At 43.9% G+C, this 22,782-nt stretch overlaps 1 protein-coding gene across 1 annotated transcript in view; it reads right to left on the bottom strand.

The window, feature by feature from the left end:
- Positions 1-22,782, bottom strand: part of INTS9 (integrator complex subunit 9) — an 80,740-nt gene that overhangs the window by 56,521 nt on the left and 1,437 nt on the right. The window contains exons 2-6 of the mRNA XM_090025919.1: positions 17,330-17,457; positions 13,174-13,234; positions 10,573-10,635; positions 6,548-6,687; positions 4,162-4,248 (exon numbers count right to left, since the gene is read on the bottom strand). Of these exons, the coding sequence (XP_089882045.1) occupies positions 4,162-4,248; positions 6,548-6,687; positions 10,573-10,635; positions 13,174-13,234; positions 17,330-17,457 (479 nt within the window). The remainder of the gene's footprint in view (positions 1-4,161; positions 4,249-6,547; positions 6,688-10,572; positions 10,636-13,173; positions 13,235-17,329; positions 17,458-22,782) is intronic.

Genomic DNA, 22,782 nt, shown 5'->3' on the forward strand with positions numbered 1-22,782 from the left:
AGATCCTAGCTGAGTTCTTAGGGACCCTCCAAGAGCCCGTTCAGTTAGAATAAAATCTATAGGTAATAAAACTTGATAAATAATTAGTTCAGACTCACTCTGGTAATGGGAAAAATGTAAGCCACTCTAATGAACTTATATTTTATACAGTATTTGCATTTAAAATGTGTCGATGCTTTATCTAATGGAGATGATAATACTTTGTGTTTTATACCAACTACTCAGGGTAAAACTAGCTGAGCTATAAAGTAAAAATTGTGATTGATCAGCTTGAAAATTTAAAGTTAGACTCGACAGAAATAAGTATTCTGTTCCAGCACCAGTCAAGTATTTTTGAATTTTGAAATTCAACAAGGATAGGATCCTTTCTGAATAACTGACGCCAGTCTAACCCCAAGTGCATTATTAATCAGGTATTAATTTGTAGACTAGTGGATGTTTGTTATAATAATCAGTTTCATTTACACTTATACGGCACTTGTCACCTGAAATCTCAAAGCACTTTGCAAACGTTAATTAAGCCCCACAACACTCCTATACAGTAGTTATCTCCCTTTTACAGAGGCAGGGAAAGGTTAAGTGGCTTGCCCAATGTTACAACATCATAGAGTGGCAAAACTGGGACTAGAACAGAGAACTGGTGCTCTAAGCCTTTCCTTTAACTAGCAGACGACACCTGCTTATATTAGTCACAAGGTGCAGGTTAAATATAGCAGCAGCATCCTAAAACACATCAGTAATAGAGCTGTGCGAAGCTTCGGGTGGAGATTCGATTTGGAGGAGATTCGGCCTGATTTGGTGGCCGGCTCGAATCAGGGGACCAATTTAAAGGTCTGAATTGATTCAAAGCTCCCCGAATCTTTGGAAAAGATACAGAGAGCTTTGATGATTCGGGCAGTCCCTGGTGGCTGCAGCAAGGAGCTGCAGCTGGACTCGGAGCCAATAAGCAGAGAGCGGAGGAGGTGGGCTGGGGGAGGGGACCATGGGGGGACCCCTGCCAGCCCCCCTGGCACCCCCCGACCTCTGCCAGTCCCCTTGACACCCCCACCCGTCCAGTCCCCCAGCCACCTCCATGGCTGCCCCTGCCTGCCCCACCTCCCGGCACTTTAAAGAAAAGCCCCGGTGCTCACCGGGTGCTGCCGGGCAGAGGGGAGATCCTCGCTGCCTCTCACTGCCCCATGCTGCGTGGGGAGCTCTGCCATGAGCCCTCCGACCCCACCTCACTCCCCCAGCCACCCCACAGGTGCTCCACCCGGGTCAGCTCTGGTCCTTTAAGAAAAAAAAACCAAAAAACCGCCCAACCAAACAAAAAACCCAAAAACCAAACCAAGAAAAGCCCCTGGACTTACTGCTCCTGCAGCAGCCTCGGGGCTTCGGGGGGCTCATGCAGAGCCCCCAGTGTGGTGTGGGGCAATGAGGGGCAACAGGGAGCGGCCCCCTGCCAGCAGGAGCTGCAAGTCTGGGGGGGGGTTCGTTTGTTTCTTTTCTTAAAAAGCAGGAGCCGGCCTGGGCAGGACACCCATGTGGGGGCTGGGGGAGCGAGGGGCTTGTGCAGAGCCCCCCGTGCAGCCTGGGGCAGTGGGGATTGCCCCCCTCCCTACCTGGCAGCACCCGGTGAGTCGGGGCTTTTGTTTTCCCAAGTGCCAGGAGCTCGGGCAAACAGGGCAGCCACTGCCGGGCTGGGAGAGTGGGCAGGGGATGGGTCTGGCTGATTCAGAGATTTGGCAGCAGCCAAATCAGATCCAGCCGGATCGAATCAGGACCGATTCAAATCACCGTATCAAATCACTGTCCCCCGAACTGGCCGAATGTGAAGTAAATGCTAGCCGCTTCGCACAGGCCTAATCAGTAATAGAAGTTTACTAATTACACTTGTATATTGCTGGAATAGCTTATTACAAGCCCAGCCTCCATTTCCCTTGTCCCCATAGGTATTTGGACATGACAAAGGATTCAGTGGAAAGTATCACTATGGAGATTGCATGAATCAGTAGCATCTTATCAGCTAGCTAAAACTCCTCACTACAACTCATTGCACTGAACCTCCTTGTTGTATACAAGATCACAGGCCAGTTCAATGTGGCATTATTCCTATCTGCCGCAGGGATGGCCTCTGCCTTCTGTCCCACCCTCTCATCAGCGTTCATGCCAGTATCTGCGGTTGACTGGTAGGGCCATGCCTGACTGTCTCCAGGAGGAAACTGCGGGCTTTTGGAATTCCATGAGCTTTTGGACAGAAATGATACTACTTTTAATTGTGCACACAGTGCCTAGATCAGCGAGTCTCAAAGCAAAAGCCACAGCACACTAGTGTACCACGAGTGCAACAGAAGCGTGCCACGAGATCCTTCCGTGCGAGGAGGGAAACGCTCTCCTCCCCCAGCCAGCACCCTTTGCCTGCCCCAGCTACTCCAGCGGTGTCTGCGGCTGCACCTCTGGGGACTGCTGCCATTGCTGCTGCCTCCTCCTACCCTTCCCTGCTCCCAGGCAACCCCACTTTTTGCAGCCCAGCTCATCCCCTCCACTCCTCACATGCCCACTGGTGTGTGAGCCTCTGCAGGAGCAGCCTCAACAACGGGGACTGCTCTTGCCCTCCAAGGTAAAGACCTCATGGCTGGGAGGGTAAAAACAGGGCAAAGCAGGGCAAGGGCCTGCCCCCACCACCTTCAAGGGACACCAGCTAGATCACCAATTCTTAACTTTTCTAGCCTGAAGGTCCCCTCCCCATATGTCTTCTGAGTTTACATCCATCTGGGTGATTTTCAACTTGAGGTGCCATGGACTTTAGAAATGTTATGGAGGGGGTACTTGAGGCTAAAAAGGTAGAGAACCATTGGCCTAGATAGTAGAGGGATGTGCACCAAAGATGCATGAACCACAGATCGAGTCTCCTTTCACTCTTGCTAGCAGAAGTGAGGAGTGTCTCCAGGTCAAGTTAGCAGGGTTCAGGGTAGAAGGATTTGAAAAAGTTAGTTCAACAACCAGGAAACCATTTGAATTTTAGTTTGGTTTTGTATTTGGACTTCTGGCATTTTTCCTGAAGAAAAGTCAGTTCTCATTCATTTCTTCAGTTTGGTATGTGGTTTACTGCAAAGATACAGCCTATCTGCACCATTGCTTAAATGGTTATTAGTTCATAGTCTTAATTTTTTATTTTATATTAGAAAAGGGTAACACGTTTCTTATTTACAAGAAGATTATTTTTAATTCTGACTCATGTCAGCCTGCATTTAGACTTGAATTAAAAATGAGGAAGCCATGTTTTCAAATTATTTTCAGCAGTTAAAACTACTCTTGAATATACTGACTGCAACTTGGTCCTTATCCAAATATATTCCACATTTAAAGCTGATACAAATAAAACTTTTGTGGTTTAATGCAATTAGTGAACTGACCTAGCTGCTGCCATTTGCTGTGCCTTTCAAGATGTTAGAACTAGCAGATCTCAGTCTCTCACACTGAGGTTTTTACTTGTAGATCAGAAGAGGAAAAACACCACCCAAGCTTTCCTGGTTTTTCAGCTCCCACTCAGTTTCTCAACTTTGAAAGAGCTGGTCATTGATGTGAATTAGTGGAATAAACTGAAACAAAGACAATATTCCATCTACAGCTGCAAAATAGGTTGCTGACATTAAAACCAGTACTTAGTGAACTATAGTTCCACATGCTCAGCAACCAGAGACTCCAGCTAGTTCAGTGTCTTGCCTTTCTTTAAAGTCTCAAACACGTATTGCTGGCCTATTAAATTGATTTTAATAAATCCTCCTAGGTTAAAGCCGTAATATAGTTCTCAAATAATTTTGCTTTTAAAAAGAAAGATATTTAAATACAAAAATCAATTTTTAACAAAAGTCATCCATTGTTAAACCACCCAAGTGGAGTTTTGCTAGTTAGATACCAGAGTCGGCCCTTCATGTTTCATCTCTACAAAATTAGTTTGGATGGTTGACTGGAAGAAACGCCAATATGTGAGGGATCAAAAGAGAGACAATATATGCAAATTATTATATCCATGTCTGGGTTATGCACCTTTTCCTGGTTGTGTTATGGGCTTAAATGACTTAGATTTAAAAATGCAACACCTAGTCAGAAAAGCAAACTCCTGAAATCCACAGGAGTTTTACAGTAAATGTCTCACTGTTTTGGGTTAGGGTTCCTTACCTCTGTACTTCCTTATTCTTCCATAAAGAGGCAGATTGAGCCTTCGGCACACGTTCAATGGAGTTCACCAGCTCTTCCATAAGAAGTCTGTAAAGGATCTCTTATTAGCATTAAACAAATATCCTACCAAATTATGCGCAAGGCAATTTTGTTATGAAGAGAGTTACTTCCTAGAGACAACATACAAATATACTGAGGGTCCATTTGTAGACAGCCCTTCTTCCCTGAAAGGCATCACAGCAACTCTTCTACCCAATTCCAGACTCACATAGCCTGAGTCTTAAATTGTGCTACAAAGCTTTACCAGAACTTCATCCCAGAAAGTGATGTGACAATGGACATTACCAAATTTTTGTTCTGCTACTGCAAGATGAGCTCCTGAATTAGGCCTAGTATTACCATGTTTGCCAAAGGATCACAGATGTTAGATAATAACTTAATTTAACTGCACAGTTACCTTGAGACAAGTTACATGTGCAAAGTACTTACCACACAATAAAAAACTCCAGCCAGCTATGAAGTGAGATCTCAAAAAGGGGCACTAACTTTATAGCTGGTTGCTCTTATCGAGCTTTAAATTTGCATGTGCAGCAGGATCTCCCAGCCACAGGTGTGAACCTTGCCCAGCCAGTGCTGCAAGTCCTAACAATACCCAGCTGCAGATGCCAGGTCCTGGCAGTGTCTCCCAGTGGTCCCCGCCCTGCCCTATGGGGTGTGGGTCACCCCCACAGCTGGGAACCCCTCAACTGGGGTGTGTTGGGCTCCCAGCCATGGGATCTTGCTTCTTGCCAGTGCAAGGGGAGCCCAGGATTGGGCTCCCCCTGCACTGGCAATAAGGTGCAATGAGATCTAATGTGGGATCCTACCTCCTGCCATGCACACGTGAAGAGGGGGCCAATGTATGTTATTTCTTGTTCTTCTTTTCTTTTACCCAGAGGATGATATATTATTGGCATAGTGGGAAAGGCACCATTAGTGTATCACAGACAAAGGTCTCTGCCTGAAAACATGTACAGTGCACAGGGCAGAGGTCGGGAACCGTTTTGGGCAAAGTGCCAAAAACCATCCACAACCACAACTTGCAAGATGTTGGTGTGCCAGGGGCAGACAGCAGAGGAGCCATAAGAGGCCTGATCCTTTTGTGGCAATGCAGCCCCAGTCTCTTCCCTGCCACCCATCCTGAAGTATGCATGCCAAGCAAAATGCCTCTGCATGCCATGCTCTGGCAGCTATGCCAGGGAATGCCTACCCCCTGGTATAGGAGTTGAAGTACCACAATCTAGTGTGATTTATTACCAGAGAATAGCTGTTCTGCAATGGAAATCATCCCAGGTTTATTTAGATTACAAAGTGTTCCAGTCCTTCCCCTTTACTTGCATGAATGGATCCAATGAAGTCAGCAAGGCCACTTTGGCAAGTACAGGCTGCAGGAGTGGGCTCAAATATTAACCTCTGAGAGCACTGCCAAGTCTTGTAGTTTCACCTCAAGTCTCTTATTTGCTTTCTCTCTTAGAGCAGGGGCTACCAACCAGGGGTATGCATACCCCTGGGGGTATTTTGAAAGGTCCCATGAGGTATATGTGGGCAGGCGGGGACAAAGCACCACCACCTAACAGGAGGAGGGCTGGGGCATGGCGAGGCAGCAGCACCCCTCTGCAAGCCGAACAGGTGCTGCCCGGCTGGTCAGATGCTGGGGAGAGGTTTGCATGTGCTGGCAGCAGCCGCCATCCACCACCCTGCGCCGCTGCTCCGTGTGCAGCTGCTGCCATCCCACCCCTGCTCCCTGACTGGCTGTTGCGACCCCCCACCCACTGCTCCTTGGCTGGCTGCCAGGGGTACGCTGGTCAAAAAAGGTTGAAAACCCCCGTCTTAGAGCCTCTGTTTCTGGAGTCAGGAGCTTATGTGAGAATATCAGTTTTTAAATTTAAGAAATGTTAATGTTAGAAAATATGAAACCCAAAGGTTCAAATCCACAAAGCAAACAAAATTCTAAATGTTTGGTTTTCAAAGCCTTGAGGATTTGGGGGAGCTTGAATCATGATTTTTGAAGGCCCAGGTCGATGATATTGGAACTAGAACTTCACAACTGAACCACAGCTCTGCTCAGGTGATACTTTTTTGGCTATATTAACACCCGGAGTTCAACACAGCACACCTTCTACAAATGTTGAGGACAGCCAGCTCTACAATCTGGGAAACACTGAGTTAATACATTTTCAGCTATAAGGACTTGGCTAGCTTTCAACTGTTCCTAAGAGGCTATTAGGCAGCATTAGACATCACTCCTCTACTCGCACTGTCCTTTACACCTTTTCCTTAGTAGTGATGGAAGATTGGATGGTATTAAATTTTTACTAGAAAGAAATTTTTAATATTAAATTTTTACCTGCCAATTTGGACAGTGGGTTCAGTAGCATACACCGTTCCAGTAAAGCCTGTGTACTCCGTGATATAAGGCAGTGCCATCATACAGTGGTAGTTCGAGATCAAGATCACATCTACCGTGGACAGATCCAGCAACTCAGTCTGAAACAGGGAAAGGACAAGTGACTTGCAGTATTTTCATAGTTTGAGCAGTTGAAGAAAGGATGTTTTCTAAATACCCAAGCACTTTTTATCCTAATACAGTGAACAATTTATCCATGAAGAGGGACATAATATTTGTGGTTATTTATCTTCCTTTTTTTTTTTTTTTTTTTTTTAAAGAAGATACCAAGTTACCTTCACCTCTCGTTTGTGCTAGACATTGTCTCTGTCTCTTACAGCCTTGAAATTAGCTTTTTCAGCAAGCCATTAAGCAATTATTGTCACAATAACTACCCATATAATTTCACTCTAGTTACATAACTAATATCCATCCATAAAGACTGGAAAATGTTCCATCCCAGGACCAGAAGGCTGACACCTGTCAGGTACAGAGTACCTTGCATCTTTTTCTGAAGCATATTGTACAGGCCCCTGTTGGAAGCAGGGCTGCAGACAAGATAAATGCTGGCTGAATCCAGAGTGGCAATTCCAATGCTTCTATATTTCCCATATTTAATATTTGACTACTTAACACCTTTATCAGTTACAACATTTTCTATCACAAAACTACAGCATGAGATTATGTCTCTTCATTAGGTACCAAGAAACAGAGGTGGAATACCATTTGTTTTGATGTGACAGTTAAAAATAATGGTTCAAGAGAGGGAAAGGAGAAAATTTCACACGTTGTTAAAGGAATTTTAATTAGAACTATTTACGGGTAATGCTGTAAGACAAATGGTGTCAAGCCAGAAATTTACAAGATATACAACCTCTAACTGAGTTATTATAGAGCAGCTAATGGAATTCAGCAGTCATCAAGCACAGATTATCTGATTACAAGACTCAGTCCTGCAATCTGAATAAAAAGGGCAAAAAAAAAAAAAAAAAAAAAAAAAATTAGGTAGCTCATCTCTTCAGAAGCCTAACTGCAAGTGATCTTAGTAATTGATGGCAGTCACTCATCATGGTGTCCTGTAACCAGTGGGGTCCCCCAAGGCTCTGTCCTGGGACCCATCCTGTTCAACACCTTCATTAATGATGTGGACACTGGAGTCAGAAGTGGACTGGCCAAGTTTGCCGATGACACCAAACTTTGGGGCAAAGCATCCACGCCAGAAGATAGGCGGGTGATCCAGGCTGACCTGGACAGGTGCAGCAAATGGGCAGACGAGACCTGATGGTGTTTCACACTGAAAAATGCAAGGTTCTCCACCTGGGGAGAAAAACCTGCAGCACCCTTATAGGCTCAGCAGTGCTACGCTGGCTAGCACTACAGAAGAAAGAGACTTGGGGGTCATCATTGATAACAAGATGAACATGAGCCTGCAATGCGATGTTGCGGCTAGTAAAGCGACCAAAACGCTGGCTTGCATCTATAGATGCTTCTCGAGCAAATCCCGGGACGTCATTCTCCCCTTGTACTCGGCCTTGGTGAGGCCGCAGCTGGAGTGCTGCGTCCAGTTTTGGGTTCCACAATTCAAAAAGGATGTGGAGAAGCTTGAGGGAGCCCAGAGGAGAGCCACGCGCATGATCAGAGGTCAGGAAAACAGACCTTATGACGACAGGCTGAGAGCCATGGGGCTCTTTAGCCTGGAAAAGCACAGGCTCAGGGGGGATCTGATGGCCACCTATAAGTTTATCAGGGATAACCACCAGGATCTGGGGGAACGTTTGTTCACCAGAGCGCCCCAAGGGATGATGAGGTCAAACGGTCATAAACTACTGCAAGACCGTTTCAGGCTGGACATAAGGAAGAATTTCTTTACTGTCTGAGCCCCCAAGGTCTGGAACAGCCTGCCAGCGGAGGTGGTTCAAGCACCTACATTGAACACCTTCAAGAGTAAATTGGATGCTATGACCCCAGCTGACTTCCTGCCCTTCGGGCGGGGGGCTGGACTCGATGATCTCCCGAGGTCCCTTCCAGCCCTGATGTCTATGAAATCTGGTGGCCAATTTCTGAGCTTGCAACGTGCTTTTTTGTGCACATACCTTCAGCCCATGAGCAATTCTCAAGAGCATGGTGGGGCAAAGAAGGGCAGTCGGGAGACAGAAGCACCACAGGACGCATAACAGGTGACCTATTTATCGAGTAACCTTGCTGGGCAAAAGTACCATCATACTACAGGAAAGTTTCGTCAGCAGCCAGTTTCCTTCCAATCAGCCGTGACTTTAACCCTCTGTTGACAAGCTGTTTTTCAAGAACCTAGTGTTGTGCTGGAGAAGCCCAAGCCCTGCACCTACATCTTACAAAACTGTGTGGGCTGTGAGAGGCAGGTTTGTACTGGATCCAGCTTGGAGATTCAACATAAAAGACAAGGATGGGGAATCTACACTACCAGTTTCAAAACCCAGGTGTTTGGGTGATCATGGTTGCTTTCTTTATAAATCTAAAAGAAAAAAAGGAAACAAGCGGAAAAGGGAAGAAAGTTTTAACTGAGGCAACAGCAGCTGCACTATAAATACCTGTGAAACAGAAAGGTTTAAAGATGTTTCCTGCCTGTGGAGAGAGACTCAGATTTCCCAAGGGGAGTGGGTGTTGTATCCTATGCCCCACAAGCATGCTCTCCTGGGAAACCAAGCCGTTACCTCCTTCCTTTTAAGGAAGACTGAGTTTCAACAGGGAGTTCTCAAATCTAGCCAGTTCATGCAGTGTTTAGGGGCACTGAAAACCAAGGGTCCCAGAAAGTCAAAGTTTTATATGCAGCTACAAGAAGAATGCAGGGTGCATGTGACATGAACACTCTTGAGTGTACACCACTGGGGAGCAGGTGTACCAGTCTCAGAAATATCAATAACAACACTAACTTAGTCTTCAGAGCAATAACTCACTGACCACTGAATTTATAGCTGCAGATGTAAGCATGATCCATTACAGTAGAGAAGTGTAACTAGAAATGCTAGCAGGCCTACATCTCAGACCAGCAGTGAATCATTCACCACCATGACAAGTCTGATCTCTACTCAAAAGGGAGGTTGGAAACTACACTTATGTCCATCCAAGGTATCCACCCAAGAATCAACCAGCCACAGCCTTCTGCAACAACTTCCCTCAAAAGTTATTATAAAGCAGCTGGCATGCAGACTAGCTCCAGACACGTTTTTTTTTGAGATGGGGGCACAATCCTGTAGAGGTTAAGGGATAGCAGGCAGGTAACCACCCCAACAGTTTTGGAACTGCTCATCAACAATGTCGCCGTACCTGTCAATTTTCTTTTAAGCCATCAAGACCATGAGAGGTAGAAGGTGCCAGTAGTAAATCTCAGGAAAGCACTAGACACAGCACATTAGCGCCAAAATCCAAGATGAACTCCAAGTGAAACATCTTGTTGGAAGTCCAGGGCTCTCTCTGTCAAAAAGCTTGAAAAAGCCACCCCAGAAGCAATCTTATCCATCTCTGAAAGACACAGTCCAGGGAGGCTCCCTGAGATCAAGTGAAGGAAGTAAAGGGATGTGGCTTAATCAAACTATAGGTTACCCAAAAGAGTTCAGTTAGGCAGATCAGGTGAGTGTCTAAGACAAGTGTCTTCTCTTGGTTTTATTCACAGCTCAGCACATGTACCCCGTCATGTGCCTATGGGACTCAATCATAGTCTTATCCTGTTAATTATAAGCCTCACAAGTAAGGGACAATCCAGCTCCAGAAAGTGTCTTGGCATCCTCTTGTGAGATATCTTGCTCCAGAAAGGATTAATATCTCAATTGTGAAAAACTGTGGTTTAGGAAAACTGTGTCTATTCTTTTTTCACTGGCACAAATACCAGAGTATTGTCTTCATAAAAACAATAAAAAATTTAACAACCTCTGAGATATTATTTACCAACTGAAATCACAACTATGATAGAGTGGAATATTATTTTGCATTGACATTCCAATTAAACTCACCTCTGGCAAACAAAACTCAGGCACGGAGTCTACAAACACATGGCCAGAACAGTCCTTTAGCTCCTATAAGAAAGGATATTAAGAGATGAGGGTGGTGGGAGGGGAGATATTTTTTATATATATAAAAATAAAATGAACCCAAGGACATTTTCCAACACCAAAAGTTATACCACTTCAAATCTTTGGGAGATCCCTTCATTTACCATAGGCAAATTCCACATTTTGCTACTTTAATAGCTTATTCCAAAATCAAATGCCCCTTTTCTGCATGGAGGGTTTGCCTGCCAGGAGATTAGGACCTGGTTTTGAATACCGAAATAAGACAACATGAAGGTGTTCCTGACCACCTCGTGTTTGAGAAAGAACAAGTTTGAAAAGGGTTGAGTTACAAAGAGAAGTAAAAGAATCTTTCTCCAGTGCCATCAGAACGTGGGTTTCCAGCTAAGGCTGGAGATGTACTAGCTAGGATTTACCGATTACAAGTTCATTTGCTCTGGAGAGCAGATCTATCTGCTCTGGTTTTGTGATTCAGTTTTTAGAAATAAAGCAAGCCCTGCAGAACAGGAGATGGAAGGGCCTGCTATTAGGACCTCTTCCATCTCTGTCTGCAGAGTCTGCTCAACAACTTTTAAGTCTTTTAAGGTATTTTATCATTTGGAGCCCAGTCTTGATCCTAATTAAATCAATGAAAGTCTGACAATAATAAGAGCAAGATATGGCTTGTAGACTATACGTCAGCATTTAACCCAGCATCTTTCCCTGGTTTAAATTTTGTGTTATGTCTCCTGTTTGGTTTCATTTCCTTCAATCTTGATTTTTTCCAAGACTGCATCATCAACTGCAGACTTTGGACAGAAAACTCAAAACTTGCAGTTATGCATCTAAGGGAAATGAAAGGGGTCTCAAATCTCATCCCAGCCAACATCCTGCATGTTGTAAGTCAGCCACACACAACCTGTTCTTATAAACACTTGTTTCCTGTCCCAAAGACAGTGGTCCCAGCCAGCCTTAGACTGACAGAATTAAAGACTGAATCCAATTCTTAATAATTACAGTGCACCTGCCAACTAATAACAAATGAGCAATTACATCTAATGGCAGAAGTCTCCTAACCTCATCTCCAGGGAGTTAAGAATGATTAAAGCTAGATCATGGTGAATTTCAATATCTCTCATGGACTTTGATAGCATTATGCTGTGCAGTTACAAAACCTATGCGAGAGACGTCCTCCTTACATGATGAAATGTCTTCCTTAACCCTTGCCCCCTTCTTTTCCACCATCAGTCAAAGAACCTGTCATTCAAAGCCGTTGCAGCGGTCAGTGTTAGGGTAGGAGTTGCTGCCTTTACATTAATATAACATGATTTCAACTGACACTGTATTGGCTCAAAGAGCCTTCTGAATCCATACAATACCAAGGGGACTACAGAAATTCAGATACACTGTCTAAAAAGACACCAGTAGCCTACCATGTCTTTGCGTACAGTCTACAGTAAAAAAGAGATGTACTCTGACTTGGTCCTGACAGGCATTTAGACTGGCATTTATTTTCAAAGGCAGCATAGTTCAGGGCATCAGACTGGGAGTAAAGAGAACTGGGCTTCTTCCAGTTTTGCCACTGACCCACTCTGGGGAAGTCACTTGACTGTGGTGTTGAGCAAGTACAATTGTTATCTTCAACCAAAGGAAAATCTGGCCTCCAATATGGGAATTTCTGTTTCCCTACCTCCAAAAGAACCAGAGCAGCAACCTTTCCCAATTCTTAAGTCACACATAAGTGTCCATTACAGCTTTCAATATTGTGGCTGTCATGTAAAGAAAAAGAAGCGATTAAAATGGTAGCTTCTTTAATAACATCTATAACTACATATATATGAATTGCATCTGCCTATTTTATTGGCATTACACAAGGCTTTATGCCTGTTATTTCTCCTGCGGGAGATCAAGCTGGATGCTTCAACAGAATGCTCAGATAAATTCTGGCAACAAAGACTTTGCAATGGCAGACAATGCGAGAGGCAGAAAGATCACACCTCTCAAGTGAAACTGGAATGAAAGGAATCTTGTCCAATAAAACTCAGTGACAAAACTCCTATCGATTTCAGCAGAGCCAGGATTTCTCCCCAAGAATCCAGTCCCCCCTCCACCACAGACTTTCTGTATGACCTTGGACAAATCACTCCATCTTTCTCAGTCATCCTCATTGAAAAAAAACAGGGCTAACTTACCTAAGTGATTTATGAGGCACGAGTGTCAGTGAAATACTTTGAGATCTCTGAATGAAAAGCGTTATGGAATCGCTAAGTATTATTAGAGATGAAGCCCCGTGCAATAAGAGAAAACACAAATAAGTCACGCTGACTGCCTCGGCATTTTTAAAGGGTTCTTAAAACCAGCTACCTCTGAAGACTGAACGCCTCAGAGCTACTATTCAGATTTTGTATCAAAACATTCTGCTCCACCAAGGACGTCTCTGATGTTAATGGCATGCACAGAAATATATGCAACGAGTCAGCACACAAATATTGTTACTGTACTGCAGCTCCATCCATGTCAGGTGTTTTTTTGCATGGCAAGGATATTCTACAATCAGTATATTACCTTGTCCAGAAAAGTGTTTCCATCTTTTAAAACCCAGCCAGGGAGTTTGGACAGCCTGGGACTGCAAAGAAAAAAAAAATATATTTGTAAAATAAATGAACCCGTTGTTTTTTTGTTAAGCTCAGACTTTGTACTTGGTGTGGTAGGAGAATCAGAACACAATCCTTGCCTCGAGGAATGTACAATCTCAATAAAAAGAGTTACACAATTTCATGGTGTTTAAGTGCTCATTGACGTGATGATTACAACTCACAGTTACGGCACCTGTTTGGTAAGAAAACTAGTAGAAGCAAGGATATGTGAGGATTTTGAACCGAGTTACTTATGGTAAGACTTCTAATAAGCATACAGCACTGTCATCTCCACTGAGGTCAACAATAAAAATAAGAGCAAGGAGGAGCAACACTAAGCACTTTGTAATATCCCACTGTTAAACTATACACAGAAATGAAGCCAGTGGTAACTCAACTAATGTACTAAATCAGAGAAAGAGTAAATGCAAAACAAGGTTACTGGGGAACCATAAGATCTTTATGTCCACCTAAAACATGGCTTCATATATAGATGTTATATAGAAGACCCACATGGATTGCCTAACAATATAGCTACTTGTGCTAGAGGGCAAGGTTACTCTGCATAGATCTGTACTATATCATTTGGCTACTATTGTAGGCGTGATATCTTGTATTTTAACATCAATAAAGAACCCTCAAGGATGACATCCCAATAAAGCATTTACAGTAGGTATTGCTGCCATGCTCCCTGTTACTACGGTGAAGTATCACCACTGAAATGCAACACTTGACTTTTGAGGGCCTGCAACTAAGCTGTAAATCTCTGTCTGCTCAGATTTAAGGTGCTCACATAAACACAGAAAAAAGAAAGAGAACATGCAGTTAAGGTGATTCAGTGGACACCACTTGTTTGAGAGAGATTCCGAGGGAGACTTGGATCCTATAACCCTGTTGACTCAGGTAAGATTTGAAGACTTTCTGCACCCACCTCCATGCAGAGGTAGTCAGATATAGGCTAAATAGGCCTCTAAATGAGAAACCTGAGCAGAGGCAGTGACTGAATGGCTCAAGGACAGGGGTGTAGAGGGCTGCATCCATCTCATTAGCATTGCAGATCACAAGGATGGGAGACAGAGGGGCAATTAAGACAGGAGGGGTGGTGGAGACTGAGGACAAGATACAAAACCAGACAAGTGGGATGAAAAGTCAAGGGACTGAAGCAGTTGATGCCTCTCTGAAAACTAGGAGCATGATTCTCAGTCAGGTTGGAAATGGGCAGGCAGGATGAAATGGAGTGAAATTAACTCTTTTCCTGGATCACAAAAACAATTTGATTGCAGTGTGCTGGAGACTCAAGGAAGTTCATGTTAAGAAAATGAGAAAGAATTGGAAAAAAAATCCAACTCTAAGGCAGGGTTCAAGGGAAGAACAAGTGCATGCAATATGCTGCAAGTGCTAAACTTTTAGATGAGCGAGATGAGGAAAGAGAAAGAAGATTTGGTGTAGTCAACTCCAAGGCAAACAGCTACAGCAGCAAAATTCGTAACTGGGTCCTGGGTGGAAGTAGAATTGAGAGACGGGGCAAAAAAAGACTCTTTTCCTTGAAGTCAAAAAGGAGCACAGTTCCCACTGACATAGTTTTGACATTGTAATGCAGTGATTGATTAACCTAAAATAGCTAGAACTATCGCATAAATATTGTGAGCCAGTGTGACACTGTGCTAGACAGGAAAGGTTACATGCACGTTCATTTTACCTCTTTTCATTTGACTTTGTTATAGGAGAGAAAATTTCAGGTGATCCACTTGTTTCCAAGGCCACAGGCTGGCATGAGTGTATGGGGAAGGTAAATGCATGCTTTATGTATGAATGGTGATGGAACAAGTTGGTAAGAACAGGAAAGGGAGTCTGTGCAGCTCAGGCTAAGCAGCTTTGTGATCGACTTCGCCAAAGAACCAGAACATCCAAGAATGTTGCCTCCCTCAATAAGCCAAGAAAAACAGGGCTTCCGTCACGGAAAATTTTAAGCAAACATGACACAGCTCATTTAAGTTAAAAGAGGAGGCTTCAAGTGGGTCTGTATCAGCTATCTGAAAGAGGAAGTGCTACCAAGAGGAGAGGAAATCTATCCATTGATTAAGACACTAGCCCTAGGACATGGGTTCAACTTTCTGTCCTGCCACTAGTTTTCTGTGAGACCTTAGGCAGTCTCAGACCCCTCTGTGCCTCATTTTACCACCGGGGAAATGCAGAGTAGTGGCACTTTCCTAACACATGGGGGCCTGGAAGTGGAATAATTAGATTTAAAATTGTGAAGCGCAGCTAAGTTAACTAGGAACATGTAAGCACAAGACAGAGAGATATGGATCCCTAAGATCCAGCTGTGCTCTTCCATGAGATCTCACTGACAACTTCCAGCAACACATCCTACATAAAGAGCACTGAAGAGATGGGTTTTGTCCCCAGACCAACATGCTCAGGACATTTGTTACTGCAAGGGGTGTTCAATCACTTTACTGACATAATTGATTAGATTTGGATCCAATTAGTTGCTTCCGTTATGTCAGAAGGGGTCAAATCTAATATCTTTCCCTATTGAGTTTGAGTCAGTTTTTCTGAGATATACTGGAGCTGCTTGGGGATTTTAGGTTATGACCTACAATTCGACTGCATATTCACTGTGTCTGCTGTGGGGAAAGGTAGTTAACGTGTCCTCAAGGAGTGTCGATAACAGCAACCGCTAGCCCCACCTTCCTCAATCACACAATTTTGCCAATTACTGTGCTCTTCCGTCTTGGGGCAGACTTATGAGCAGTAGCTCTGAAAATATCTGGGATTGTTAGATTTTCAAAATCACTTTAGCATCTACTGCTGTTTCTTGATGTAGCGTGTAGGGAGCCCATCAGATTTTGGACAGAGGCTAGGTATCCATGCCGACTGTTTCATAAACCATGATTTTCCCATATTTCCATAGAGATACGTACTATTGCTTTCCAAATCCACCATTTTAGTAACCTGCTCAATCTTGTGCATGAACAAAACCCACCCTACTTAAGTGGCTAGTTTCACTGCCTGCTGCACTGGTTTGCAACCATGGTGCTGTGACGCAGGAGGTGCTCTTACTGCTGCTATAGCAGCCAGGTAAAACTGCTCTGCACACAGGGTGTGGCACATACCTGCTTTATTAGGGCTCTTAGTTTGCACCCTAAAGCAGGTGGAACTGTCCTGAGTGCCTGTTTCCAGGAGGTGTTGTGCAGTATTGGACTGGAAAGGGCTGGAGCATGAGCTTGTTCTCCTGTCTGCTTTAGGCTGATCGGGGAGCCCTACTGAGGCAGAAACATGTGCATGTGCCACAGCCCCTCCTGGGCTGGTTCTGCAGCAGATGCATGGAGCAGATTTACCTGGCAGCAGCACCATCACCCAGCTGAGCAGCTCTGAGATACTGTTGTGTACAACAGTGATTCTCAATGGGGGATGCCGCCACATTCAACGACACTTGTGGAAGGGTGCCCAGATTCTGAAAAGGTTGAGAACCACAGGTCTACTGATCGGAGCACAAACTCAGTGAGTTGACATGTGGGTTCTACTCTTGGCTCCTCCACCAGCTCACTACGGGTCTCTAGACAAGTCACACACCATCACTACCACTCCAATTCTACCTGCCTCAACCGATGAGGTCAATTAAAACGCTCTTCATGTAAAGATTTGAAAAGTGTAAGCGTTATTTTCTTTTCACTCATTCAGGCTCTGCAGAACAGCCTGAGAAGGTGGTTAAACAGTACTTTGGGTTCCCTGCACTCAGTTACCCATTCATCTCATCTCGCATGAAGAAGCCAGAAAGATGACAGATATGTGACCTCACTTGTGCTGAGCAGATGCAGCAATACTTTACTGAAGCTTAGAATAAATTATCTGGAAAAACCAATCAATAAATCCATAAAACGTCTTCCGTCTACTGAGCCAAAGGACGTTATTTTGATAAAGGGAATTTTTAAGTGAACAAAGTATATTTATGATATCAGATGATGCTGTTCATTTGTATCCTTCTCCCCCCTCCCTCTGCCAAGACAGCATTTCAAACAAAGCACTCCAACTGCAGCCTGAGACACAAGGACTAAACGCTTACAGGCTGTAGTCCGTACCTCTGAACCAGCGGCAGCGGGAGGAAATTGAGAGCAGAAGTCATATCCAGTCCGCAGTCTAACATGATGGTGGTGGATTTGAACTTGAGTACGTTGCATGGCAAAGTTGGATGGCCTGACAAGCAGTACTGAAAGAAGAAAACTAGAATCAGCTAGTGATCAGCCATAACAAAGAAAACGCTACCAAGGTAGTATGCACTGGCTTTGATTAATAACAATGGCACAGTCTAATGAGATACACAGCTTCCTGGCACTTGGCCTTGCAGGGGAAATCATTCACAGGTAGACTGCGTGGGCAGCAGCCCTAAGTGTGCACTCACCTGCTTCCATTTCTCTGAGTGAACATAAACCTTGGAGAGTGGGCAATCGCAATCACACTGACAGAACATCCTGTACCCTCGAAATCCCCAAGTGCTTTGCAAGTTTATCAAGCTAATATATGAATTATATAAACAGAGGTCATTTCAGATACGCTTGAGAAACATTCACCTCTAGAATGGAGTGGCAGGTATTTAACAACGCACAGCAACAGTTTAAGCCAGAGGCAAAGAATAATTCTCCATGTAATTGAAACTGCAGGTGTAACATAATCGCACGAGTGAGAATGTGGCCAGGAACCAAAGATTAGCTTCCTTTCTTGGGGAAGGAGTTCAAAGGGACTTTTCATGATCAAAAGTGGCCAAGATTTTGGTTTTACATCTCAAAGACAGCACTTCTTCCCTGGTTACATTATGGTCATGCTTAGCTTTTAAATGAACGTTCTGATCAATTAAGACTAAGGATATCAATTAGGTGTTTAAATGTCTGTGCAGTGCTTTGAATACAGAATGCAAGTGTCTAAGTGCCTAGTTCACATTTTAATCATTTGTACCATTTGTTTGCTTCATGCATTTCACTGTGTTTTGTGACTAAGGGTAGATTAGCAAATTTCTAACACCACTCCCAACATATTAGCACAAGTCAAAAATTGTTGAATCACAGCTCCCAAGGAGAATGTTTACCCCAGCCCCCCCAAAGGTGGTTTTCAATCTTACTTAGAAAGCAATTATAAATCTCATGTTAATCATGAAGCCTTTCTTTTTTGTATTTTCTTAAAATTTAGACCAGAAAACCTAAATTAAACAGTGTTGCTAAAGTCTGGTCGTCAGCACAGCTTTAAAATAACCTTTAGGGCCCATGTTTATGAAGTCTCAAGTATACAGAGTCCCACTGAAGTCAACAGAACCACTCATGGATGTAAAATGAATTGCAGGCCTAAGACTTGGAGGACAATAACTTTAGCAATCAATGCCATACATCCAGCAACTGCAAGGAGTTGTAGAAAAAACAAGACCTATAAAATAATATTTTTTTACCCAATTTAACTAGGGGTATTATTTAATAATACTACACGGATAGTTTTTTACTAGGATCTCCCTTACCTTAATCATATAACTCCCCCCTTTTTACCTTGAATGGATGAGTATCCTCCAAAGCCTATTAAAAACATGGGAAAATCCCCCTTTTTCTTTATGCCTTATTCGTTGTCCCCTATTGACTTTCAGCTAATCTAAGTTATACTGCTTTTAAATTCAATAGGTAATTTCCATCCTGGTTATAACACTTATTATTATCTCAAGCTCATTAAAGCAGACCTGCGGCATGCCCCTGGGCCTATCTAACCAGTGGGTCTATTTTGCTATGAAGTTCATATTTTTATGCATCTCTTCCATTTTTTTTTTAAACATACCTCATTCACTGTTCTGGACATCTATTCCTTGATTAGAAATCATGACACACAAACAAAGCACCTCCCATCAACATATCTACTTAAGCCCATGGACAAGATTGCTCAACAGCCCTACAGAAAGGAGAAAAACAGACTTTGCAAAGGAAGTTGAGATGCTGATAAATGTGGGCTCTGACAGACAGAAGGAAGAAGGGCCAAACCCAAGTCTAAAGTAAGGCAGAAGGCAAAGCAGGGCAGCACTTTATAGACTAACTTGTTCAGAGAGGCATGAGCTTTCAGAGGCTACAGCTTAGCTCACTGGGTACTAATCCATTCATAGGTCATGTTTCTCTGAATGAATTAGTCTATAAGGTGCCACCCTGCCCTGCTTTCTCCATATGATCTCAAAATACACTATAGAGGGAAGCATTCTCTGATGGTGAACTACCTACAAGTAGTGGGGTACTGTTATACCAGATTAAGAAATGAGAGGGTACACATGCTTAATCATTATGCAAAGGATTGATCTGTGTCAGTGGTTTTCAACCTGTGGTCCACGGACTCCTATGCGGGGGGGGAAGACTATCATAGAATCATAGAAGCAGGGTCAGAAGGGACCTTATAGATCTTCAAGTCCAACCCCCTGCCAGGGCAGGAGAAAAAACTGGGCTCATAGATTTTCATAGACATCAGGGCTGGAAGGGACCTCAGGAGATCATCGAGTCCAGCCCCTTGCCCAAAGGGCAGGAAGTCAGCTGGGGTCATAGGATCCCAGCAAGATAAGCATCCAATTTACTCTTGAAGGTGTTCAATGTAGGTGCTTGAACCACCTCCGCTGGCAGGCTGTTCCAGACCTTGGGGGCTTGGACAGTAAAGAAATTCTTCCTTATGTCCAGCCTGAAATGGTCTTGCAGGAGTTTGTGACCATTTGACCTCGTCATCCCTTGGGGCGCTCTGGTGAACAAACACTCCCCCAGATCCTGGTGGTCACCCCTGATAAACTTATAGGTGGCCATCAGATCACCCCTGAGCCTGCGCTTTTCCAGGCTAAAGAGTCCCATGTCTCTCAGCCTATCATCGTAAGATCTGTTTTCCTGACCCCGATCATGCGCGTGGCTCTCCTCTGGGCTCTCCCAAGCTTCTCCACATCCTTTTTGAATTGTGGAGCCCAAAACTGGACGCAGTACTCCAGCTGCGGCCTCACCAAGGCCGAGTACAAGGGGAGAATGACGTCCCGGGATTTGCTCGAGAAGCATCTATGGATGCAAGCCAGCGTTTTGGTTGCTTTATTAGCCACAGCATTGCATTGCAGGCTCATGTTCATCTTGTGGTCAATGATAACCCCCAAGTCTCTTTCTTCTGTAGTGCTATCCAACGTAGCACTGCCGAGCCTACAAGGGTGCTGCAGGTTTTTCCTCCCAAGGTGGAGGACCTTGCATTTTCCGGTGTTAAACACCATGAGGTTCTCGTCTGCCCATTTGCTGAGCTTGTCCAGGTCAGCCTCGATCACCCGCCTATCTTCTGGCGTGGATGCTGTGCCCCAAAGTTTGGTGTCATCGGCTCAAATGATCCCAGCCAGGTAGGCATCAAGCCCCCTCTTAAAGACCCCCAGGCTAGGAGCCAGCACCACTTCCCTTGGAAGGGAAGATTAGACTATGTCTAAAAGGTCTATGAAATATGACTATGATCAATCAAAAGTATGTGAATAACCAGTTACAATTCAAAGGGGTCTGCAGCTCCATTTGCATTTTTTAGGGGTCCCTAAATGAAAGGTTAAAAACCACTGATCAGTATGGTGCAAGTATATAATCAGATACCAACAATTTCCTTCAGAGGATTTCTGCATTTCTTTGTGTGCCGAGTATGACCATAAACTGTATCCAACTGGCAGGCTGGGTGCTAATGTTGCGGGGCTATTCATGGTGGGGTAATGCCAATAAAATACCCCAATGTTGCAACGTCCAGGGTAAGGCAAGTATAGGGTGCCTCAAAACCCTAGCCTCAACTGCCTTGTGGGTACTCCTTGGCTGGAGAAAGGCTAAGGGACCTCACACTGACAAACGTGCCCTCACTGAGGCAGTCAGCAACAGTTCTTATTTGTTGCTCTCTGGCAGACACTACAGCCATGGTGGCACTGAACATCTGGACTCAGTTTGGCCTTTGGATTCTGTCTCAGTGGTCTAAAGTGGGGATGGAAAGCTTTGGGTGGCCCACATGCTCTCATCTAGGCACATGCATTGAACGTCTTGGTGTGATCATAGACCTCTTACATGCATACAACACGATCCAGAGGATCGACAGTTGCCTCCTACTATATTTCTCTGAAATTAAACTGGTAACTCTACTCCAGGCTCTGCTGTCAAACGAGTGTGCACTGGATAAGCTCCTTAGGTTATGCAGGTATTTTTAAGAAGTACAGTAAAGTCCTCATTATCCAGTATGAGTGGAGAATAGGGTGTGCCAGAAATATAAAGATACCAGTTACCTGAAGCAGAGGTTGCTGGCCAGACGCAGAGCTGGGGTAGGTGGGGGTGGTGGTGGCTGGATGTGGAGCGGGGAGGTGGCAGCAGCTACACGTGGAGCAGCAACAGCTGCAGAGTTCAGTACAGAGCAACGCTCAGCACAGCAGAGCAAGGGGGGGGGGCACACAACACTAGCACTGTTAGGTGTACAAACATGATTCCTGTGATGAACCAGGGTGGATAAAAATCAATGATTTTTTAAATCAAAAAAGTTGGATTTTTTATTTAAATCAGATTTTTTTGATTGAATCATACTGATTTTTTCTTATGAGTTTTTAAAAATAAACCTATATAAAATAGTTTAAATTTAAGATATGTTGGAGCTCAAAGATATCATAATGGAATAGGGATTATAACTTCTAATTATATACTATTTGAAACAATATATTCAAGTAACCTTTTTAGAGAAGTTTTGTAAATAAGACAAAACAGGCCTTAGACTATATTAGGGCCCAATCTTATGGCGTTCCCAAAGGCTCCTCTAATGATTAGAAGGATTAAAGAAAACTACTCTACCCAGTAGGACTCAGTGCTCTAGAAGATCTCATTAAGCATCTCTGTGATGCTTAGTTCCAGTTCTCAGACTGTGGATTTATGTTTCCAGAAGTAACACCCTTGTTAACAGCAGTACATGGAGATGAGAGATAACAGACCCAATTACCTATGGATCAGCCCTCTTTTCTCGGCAAGTTTGCGTACACAGAGTCAAGCCCTTGCCCCTCTCTAACAGCGTAAAGTGTCAAGAAATCAAATGAATAAAGGACTGTTGGGGGTGGAGTAGATCTGGGCAAGGAGGAAGAGTCCAGACATAATGCAAGGACCAGGTGGCAGTAGAAACAAAAGAAACATTTTTAGCAGAATATTCCAAAAGTCTTGAGGGATAAGTTTCTGAGTATAGCTTCTTCACCAATTTGAGATCTAGTTAGGGAATGATATGGTAGAAGGGAAAACCTATTATGGCAGCAGGCTGGCCAGGCTGTAAAAAGAGACCCAGCTTGGGAATATTTTAATGAAGGTTATATCAAATATCAAGAATGAACTTTTTATAGAAAACAATGATTAAAACTGAGGGTTCCTGATTTAAAACAACTGTATTTAAATCAAACCCACCCTCGGATGAACCCAAAAATTCTAAAATACGAATCCTTGGGTTAAACACATTTAGACCTGTTATGATCTTCCTGAGTTCTTTGCATCAAAAAACCCGCTCTATTATTTTTCCA

The sequence above is a fragment of the Crocodylus siamensis genome, chromosome 1 (genome assembly GCF_052110815.1).
Source record: "Crocodylus siamensis isolate JL-2025a chromosome 1, ASM5211081v1, whole genome shotgun sequence".
In the NCBI taxonomy this organism is placed as follows: Eukaryota; Metazoa; Chordata; order Crocodylia; family Crocodylidae; genus Crocodylus; species Crocodylus siamensis.